The 8,880-nt window shown below is 43.9% G+C and overlaps 1 protein-coding gene across 1 annotated transcript in view; it reads right to left on the bottom strand.

Annotated features, from left to right (window-relative positions):
* The window catches only part of DFNA5 (DFNA5, deafness associated tumor suppressor), a 75,599-nt gene that overhangs the window by 53,897 nt on the left and 12,822 nt on the right, over window positions 1-8,880 (bottom strand). Inside the window, exon 2 of the mRNA XM_008072327.2 lies at window positions 214-443. Coding sequence (XP_008070518.1) covers window positions 214-424 — 211 coding nt within the window. The 5' untranslated portion in view covers window positions 425-443. The remainder of the gene's footprint in view (window positions 1-213; window positions 444-8,880) is intronic.

Here is an 8,880-nt window from a genome sequence, read left to right as displayed (position 1 = left end):
CTCCAACTCAAAAAAAAAAAAAAAAGATTAAGCTATAATTTTTCATGTCAGGCCTGCAGAACTTTGTTCATTTTAAGAAAAGATATGTTTTTGAGACAGCAGGCAAAGAAACAGAATTCATTATAAGTTGTCTAGACCCAAAACAACATGTGTAAGAAGGAGAATCATTTTCTATTTTGGGACTAATTGGAGAATATACCCAAGGAAACATACCTGGACTCAGAAACTGGTCTTCTGTGAGTACATCTCCAAGGGTGATGGATAAAAACTGGTACTTGGGTCTCTGCCAGCACCAGAACCTCTTCTTTTTGATCACCAGACTTAGAAGTTGTAACTTATCAGAGTCATTCAAATTTGATACTGCAATCAGGTTGCCACCAGCATCAACTTCTCTAAGAAAATTCCTTGTTGCTTTGGCAAACATTTTGAAAGCTTCAGATCACCTGAAAAAAAATAAGATTATCCTAAAATCAAATTAAAAAGTTATGTTGTGACTTTCTTAAAAAATTATTATATTTTTTCTTAATCGCAACAGTTCATATGAAAGAACATCTTCTCCCTAGGAGACCCTGTAGTTTGAGCTCAGCTGATGATGAAGAAATCAAAATCAGCTATTGAAAAAACTTATGTGTAATAGTCAGGGTAGGCTAGGGGGGAACATAACATCGGTGGCTCAGCCTGTAATCCCAGCACTTTGGGAGGCCGAGGTGAGTGGATTGCCTGAGCTTGCGGGTTCAAGACCCGCCTGGGCAAGTTGGCAAGACCTCATCTCTACAATAAATCAGCCGGACGTGGTAGCACATGCCTGTAGTTCCGGCTACTCGGAAGGCTGAGGCGGAAGGATCGCTGGATCCCAGCAGGTCGAGGCTGCGGTGGCCGGGAGCGGCCACTGCACTCCAGTCTGGGCAACAGAATGAAACTCCAACTCAAAAAAAAAAAAAAAGGGTACCTGATCTCAAACCAGGCAAAGTGAGGACCAAAGGGAGGCCCAAACTTTACCTGTATGATGACCACTTATATGCTTAATCCTATGTTGTACTCCACAACTTTAAAATTTAAAAAAAATTTAAAAATAAACAAGCCCCATGTTTTTATAATGATAAAAGTTTGTCTGTTGCTCACACTACATGTTTAATACAGGGGGACAGAAGAGTTTTGTTTATTCAAGTTATTTAAGGATCCAGACTGAAGGGAAAGCCACTATCTTGAACATTGTCAGTCATTATATATTCTGTTCTGGAAGGTCTCATACCAGCAATAAAATGCTCTGACCCAAAAGTGACACATAGCATGTTTACTTAAATTTGTCAGAATTAGTCAGATGACCGCAGCCAACCTTAAATTTCAGGAAATACAATCCTACCAAGAGTCTTGAAGGTAGAGAATATTTGTTGAACAACATCCTGACCACCCAAATACTACATCTTCAAAGGGCCACAGGTGCTTTTCTCTACACTATGTGATCTCGCCTATTCAGAAATGGAAAGTATCTAGCTATGACTTTTTAACTCAGAAATAAAGGCACAGTAGCACTTCAGCTGGAGGGAAAAAAAGAAAGCCACCTGGAAGATATCAAAGGTAAGTACTATATCCGGTGGAAGAAGTGCAGACTATTTAATAAAGGGTGTTGGGACTATGGGCTAACCATCTGGAAAAAGCACAGTCTGATTCCTCTCTCACACAATACACAGAGCAAATTCTCAATGGAACAGAGGTTTCTTTGAGGAAAAATGAAACTATGAAAACACTAGAAAAAAATACAAATGTATAACAGTAGAATGAGAGAGGTCTTTAGAAAAAGGAAAACTGGGACAATACTTATAAGATTTATGATGAAGGACATAAATACTTAATAGATATTTTTTAAAACTTTTACAAATCAAACTTTAGAATATTGTTCTCCAGTGGAAACATCAGCAAAGCTTATAAATATACACGTTGCACATAGCCAAATATATATACACATATATAATTTTTAAATGAATTACATAAAAAAGCATCTGAAATAACTCTTTTAAAAGCTATCTATGGTCAAAGTTAAAAGGTCTAACGAACAAGAATTGTGTTTTATTTGTATTCACACCCTGGTGCTTGGCACAGTCACACAATCACACTGCTCTCTTAGGATTTAAGAGCTGGGAATAATCTCAGACTTAACTAGTTCAATCCACTATCTTTAACGTGAATCTTCTCTTGGGCATCAGAAAAATTTGTCTTACCTATTACTAGTTCTTCTCTAAAGTACCTTTTTTTTAGATAATTATAAAGCAGTAGTTACCTGACCCTGTTCCTGTCTATTAACAGTAAGAATGAACACTTAAGGAAGAGATTCTAATACACGCAAGGAAGTTTCTTTCTGAGACAGTGAACTGCAAAGGATAACTAAATATGCCCAGGCTCTCATTTCGAATTATTTCTCACTATTCTATATTCATACTTGAATTCAATGGATCACTCATTTATTCACTTACCAAATCATTAATGAATTGTTCATTCGTTTTTCTTGAGTTCCTACTACACAAAGTACTGTGTTTAAGCACTTAGGATACAGAGACAATGAACTCTCTCCCCAGTAAGCTACTAATGTGGTGGCCAAAGACATACACAGCTAAGTGTTAGGTTAGCTATTGGCACAGATTGCTCCAGGCAAAGAACCAAGAAAAAGGTATCTAAATGCCACTGGGGAGAGGTATAGGGTCACAGAAGTAGACGACAGCCAAGAAGTATCCCAGGCCAAGGAGCATAGAAGGATGTTTTAGTGAAGGGGCAGCCATTATGGAAGCATAGACTCTTCAGGAGGTGGGAAAGGGACAGGGAAGACAGCACAAGGCAAGGTGTGTTACCAGCAAGCTCAAGATGGCCCAGGAGACATTGTGTTGTGTTGAGATGCCTACCCACCACTTCACCAACAGATGGAATCAAGCTCTGAGATTGACTTCTGCCATGGAGTACAGGGTTCCAGAGTGGGGAAGGGCCAGGGAAAAGGCTGAGGCGACCCCTGATCCAGGTCCTGAAGGCCCATGCCTCCCCTGCAGGTATGCCAGGGAGGCAAGAGACATTAGAGGGTATGTCTAGGGCACAACATAATCAGAATGGTCACTTAGAAAGACCTTCTGGAAGCAAAATAGGAACGAGACTGAAGATGGACAAGAAATAGTGGTACTCTGAACAAAGTCAGTGGCCTAAGGACAAAAAAAGATACTGGCCTGGTGGTTTCTCTGGTTGGATACAACTCTGGTTGGATGAGGGGTGCTGGTGAAAGAAAGAAGATTCCTCAGGGAATCTCAGGTGTGGGCTGGATGGTGCAAGGAGAGAAGCCAGTTATCAAGAGGGGAAATTCAGAGGAAGCAGACTGATAGTGGACAACAAGGCAGTCACTACTTAGAGTGTATTCAGGGTAAGGCACAGGATTGTTTTTGACAAATACAGGGAAAGGACTTTCGACAAAATAGGGTCTCCCCTGTGACCCATGAGAACACATCCTGCTGATCTAAGAGAAGAGTTGTAGCAGGCTCTGTCTCAGTTTACCACTGGTGTCAGGATCTCTATTTTCATGGTTTCTATTCTTTTCTGAGACAAGCTGAAAGAGAGTTCATCAACTTGCCTTCAGATCAAACAGGCTTCCGTAGAAACCAAATCAGCCTTGCTGTTAACAAAAATTAAAAAATAAATAAAACCCATCTGTTGTCAGTGACAAAGCCTTAGTAAATGATACCAATCCACCCCCAGAGGGATTAGAGGGTTAAAAAGGAACTTCCTAAATTAATTTTTAATGTTTTTTTTTAATCTAACTTCAAACAGCCAGTTTGCCTTCTTGACAGGGAAGGGTGCTTTAGGGAGAGTGACCGGAGGTGGTCACTGCTTTGTAGGTTTTTATTAGAATCAGACTTATTCTGTCATAGGACTCTGAGAATTTTCTCCCTGTGAAGTTAAAGTTAGCAATTTCTTCTTATGTTTGGATACATCATCCATTTGCATGGCTCAGAAATCTACATGATGGAAAAAGCTGAAAACTCCCATTCCTGCCCATGCCCCAGCATCCCTTTGACTCCCTCCCTTCAGGCACATGGCCTCCATGTTTCTTTATACAAATATACGGAGTCGACAGACTGTTCTGTACTTGCTTTTTGCCATGTAACAACATACATGTGAGTACATTATTCTATGATGTGTGGTACTCCCTCATGTGGAGGGATCGTTGTTTATCTGACCAATCCTATCTTGCCTCTTAAGTTTTGTTATTTTAAAGGGACTCCACTAGGCTCACACCTATAATCCCAGCATTTGGGGAGGCTGAGGCAAGAGGATTGATTGAACCTAGGAGTTCGAGACTAGCCTGGGCCATAGAACAAGACCTTGTCTTTACAAAATAAAAATAAAAATAAAAAAATTAACTGGGCATAGTGGTGTGTGCCTGTGGCCTGTGGTCCTAGCTATTCAGGAGGCTGAGCCCAGAAGGTGGAGGCTGTGGAAAACCATAATTGTGCCACTGCATTCCAGCCTGGGAAACACAGTGAGACCCCAACTCAAAAATAAATAAAATTAACTAAATATAGGATGCCCCCACTAAGTACCCTTGTGCATACATCTTCTTCCTACAAGGACAAGTATATCTGAAGGGTAGAGTCCTAGACAAGAGATCGCTGGATCAATGGGTAATGCATCCCTAATTTTAGAGGCTGTACCATTCTGCCATCTCACTAGTAATGTATCCAATAGTATCCATCTTAATAACAGTGTCATTATACATTTGGATTGTTTGCCATTCTGCTAGGTGAAAAATGAAATCTCAGTATAGCTTCAGGTTATGTTATTTTAATACAAATAAAGTCAAGTGTTTTTTATTTTGTTTAAAGGTTTTTTGTATTTCTTTTTTTTTTTTAACTGCTTGTGTCCATTTCAGTTGTTGTTCATTTTGCTTTATTTCTTAGGAACTCCTGATATAATAGACAGGTCAGTCAAAATCTATTGTTAGAAATGTAGCACAATAGAGTTATAGTGTGGCATTAGGAGACAACACACGACCACCATCATTCTCAAACACGGAAGTAACTGGTCTAACCAAAAAAGATTAAATAATATGCTCAGTCCAAATGATTACAGTATCTAGAACCCAAGTTGCCGGACACAGACAAACATAGTTATGTCTCATTAACCAGAAGTCAGACTTTGGTTTCAAATTGGAAGTAGATGAGTCAGATTTTGGAGATAAAGCTCAAATAACCCATGGCCTAAAATCCCACTGCACTTCACAGCTGTTACACAGATTCTGGGCTCTCACACAGAGCCTTAAGGATTATATCGGCAAACAGTCCTTCTTCATCTATCTATCTGGCTTCCCAGCTCAAGGCAGACTTAGAGCTCAAAAGGCCAAATGAATGCCATAAGGATATCCTAGCTTGAGTCAGATTCCTGGACAGAAGACCTGAAAGAAAGAGACCAAGATAGCGGGACACTGACACAATGTTAGCCAGGCACACAGCCAACTGGGGCCACTAGGAACCTATAATCTTAAAAACAGCTGCCAAGTTAATGACTGCAGGAGAAGATATTATACGCATTACTGCCTGTTAAGATTGATTCAGAGTTGTGGAATTATCTTTGAGTTGGAAAGGACCCGGTTCTTTCTCCCACTCTATTCATGATTCTTCAAAATAGCTCTACTTGAGCCCTGGGCCTCTGCTCGAATGGTTCTAGAGAAGAAACCACAATAGCAAAACATTCTAGATGAAGAGAGGGTGACTGTTCGTTGAGGACCTGCTGTGTGCCAGACATCAGGCTTCATGCATTACGCACGTTTCCTCACTGAATCTTCACAATGAATCTTCACGACAATCCTATGAAGTAGGCATTGCCTACATCTTACAGAGAAGGAAACTGAAGTTCAAAGATGCTAAGATCTTGGTACTGTCAGCTAGAACCTGACGTTGCTGAACACGAACAACATCACAGAGCACTAACATCAGGCAAGGCCACTCTGAGACGGCAATGAATCAAGACAAAGGAAGACCACTCCATAAGCATGCAAGAACACAAAGCGTGAACATACTCATGCCACAACAATGACCAAACGCCAGCCCCCTTCTAATAAAGGTGAATGAGTTTCGGCTGCTTCTTGACTAATCACAGCTAGAGCCTCGCTCTGGCCTTCTCTTATTTTAGACAAGATGTATGAAGATAACACAGAATTTCTCCCCTTCCAGACAACATCCAATCCAGATCAAAGCCCTATTTCCTTAACCCTCCTCTCCAAATCACCTATTACAATCCCAAATCCTCTGAATCCTTTCTAACACCCTTTTACTGAGACATATCAGGGTTTCCCAAGGTCTTCCTCACTGCAAGGATAAACCAACATGTTTGGCGTTGAGTGTACTCCCAGTGGTCTCTGACTGGAAGGTACTGAATGTCACATAATTAATGCTAGCTGGGTGTGGTGGCTCACATCTTTAATCCCAGCACTTTGGGAGGCTGAGGCAAGAGGATTACCTGAGCCCACAGGTTCAAGACAAGCCTAGGAAACATGGTGAGAGAGCTTGTCTCTACAATAAATAAAAAAATTAGCTCGGTGAGGTGGTGTACGCCTGCAGTTCCAGCTACTTGGAAGGCTGAAGCAGAAGGATCCCCTGAGTCCAGCAGGTAAAGGCTGCAGTGGCCATGAGCATTGCATTCCAGCCTAGATCCTCTGAGTCCAGCAGGTCAAGGCTGCAGTGGCCATGAGCATTGCATTCCAGGCTGGGGGACAGAGTGAGACTCCAATTCAAAAAAAAAAAAAAATTAATGCTGAGTCAAGATTCCATCCAAGGGCCACTTGACACCAGAGCTTGAATACCCTGTACTACCACTCCCTGTTCAGCTTTTTTCTTTCTTAATGTGGGCTACAAGGAATTGTTTAGTAAAGTAAGAAGAAAGTGTGCTCAAAGGGTAAACTTCAGTTATGGTGGAAACAAAAGCCATTGGTTTGGAATATGTGGTATTTCCTCCCTATCTGGGGAGATGAGACATCGCTGTACTTGTCACTCTCATTGTTAACAATTTCAGGACACTTTTTTGTTTTTGTTTTTGAGTCAGGGTCTCACTCTGTTGCCCAGGCTGTAGAGCAGTGACATGATCACGGCTCACCACAGACTCAGGTGATCTACCTGCCTCAGTCTCACAAGTAGCTGGGACTATAGGTGCACACCACCACCCTGGCTACGTTTTTTTTGTTGTTGTGTTGTTGCTTTCTATTTTGATTTTTTGATTTTTTGTAGAGAGTCTCACAATGTTGCTGGCTAGTCTCAGACTCCTGGGCTCAAGCAATCCTCCCAAAGTGCTGGGATTACAGGGATGAGCCACCACACCTGACAATTTCAGCACACTTTGAATTACTCTTAGCTTTCTAAATAACCAAGTGAAATTGAGGCTATTAAATTAAAACAGAGGTGTCATCTTTTTATATCTTCCCGTGTTACAGCCCAGTACCTGAGCTCATTTTTAATGAGAAGACAAACTAAAGACACTATCATTTCTTTCTAAAATAAAAAGCATGGCCAGGCACAGTGATTCATGCCTGTAATCCTAGTACTTTGGGAGGCTGAGGCAAGAGGACGGCTTGAGTCCAGGAGTTTGAGACCAGCTTAGACAACATAGTGAGATCTCGTTTCTACAAAATAAAATACAATAACTAGCGAGGCGTGGTGGCACAGGCCTGTAGTCCCAGCTACTTAGGAGACTGAGGCTGGACTGCCTGAGCCCAGCAGATCAAGGCTGCAGTGAGCCGTGATGGTGCTGCTGCACTCCAGCCTGGGTGACAGAGACTCCGACTCAAAAAATAAAAATAAAAATCAGTATGTGAACTAAACAAACGTCAGAAGACGACAAGAGCTTGAAAAGGAAGAGATGGAGAGGCAGCTGGGGCTTTGGGAAGGGGAGTAGATGAGGGAAGACTGCCTGAACAGGAAAAGAGAAAAGCTCTCCAAGCCCTTGGGAATTCAAGAGAGGGGCACTTCTGGCAGATGTGTGCTTCCTCTTAAAGCAGGAGTGCTCAGGGACAGAAGCTGGGGGCCGGCCCCTTCTCTCAGAGCCGTCTAAGGGTCTGGGCTCATCCTCTCCTGGCCACTTCCCTCTAGAAGAGCTTGGCGATGGTGGAAAGTGAAGACGGTCAGCTTTTATCCCTCAGTCCCTTCTCCAGCTTCACAGCTTCCTTCCTTCGAACTCGGCCTCCGTCGTCCTTCCGCCTCTTGCGGACAGCGACCCTGAGACATCCATCGCTTTCACTGTTTGGCGCAGGGTAACCCCTCCAGGAGTGGTTGGTTAGTTTTTTGCCTGCAACTAACGCTTTTGTAAGCGCCGCCCTCCGGCCTTTCCCTCCCAGGTGCAGAAGGCGAGCGGCTCTCGAAGGGGCCCGGGGCCCTCCCGTCAAGGCCAAAGGCAGCCCTTTGACAGTCACCCCACCCAGGCCGGGCACGCCGAGGGGTCTTGGTCTCCTCCCCAGGCTCGGGGCCGGGGCAGATGGGGCCGCGTTCCCCTCCAGAAGGACCGAGCCCCACGTCTGCTGCGGGCCTGTCTCTCCCCCCGCCACACACACACACAGGCCCCCACGTCGGGGAAGCTCCCGCAGCACCCAGGGGAGAACCGGCAGACAAAGGATGGACCAGTTGGGGCGCGGGGAAGGCGAGGCGAGGGGAGAAGGAAGGCCCCAGCTGCGCTTGCAACATCCAAGGAAGGAAGTGGCAGCGGGAGAGGGGGGAGAGGGTAGGAAGGGGACGGCACGGGGGGAGGGGCGGGGCTGGGACCGCGAATAAGGGGGGGGTCCTGGGGCGCGACGGAGCCAGCTGTTCCTCCAACAGGTTTGTAGCGGGGAGTGGGCAGGGGCGTCCCAGAGAGAAAGCGCCGCGC

The sequence above is a fragment of the Carlito syrichta genome, unplaced genomic scaffold, assembly GCF_000164805.1.
Source record: "Carlito syrichta isolate Samal-C Ts95f unplaced genomic scaffold, Tarsius_syrichta-2.0.1 Scaffold315119, whole genome shotgun sequence".
NCBI classification, from domain to species: Eukaryota; Metazoa; Chordata; class Mammalia; order Primates; family Tarsiidae; genus Carlito; species Carlito syrichta.
Note: the sequence above shows the minus strand (reverse complement) of the source record. Positions and strands in the feature narration are given on the sequence as shown.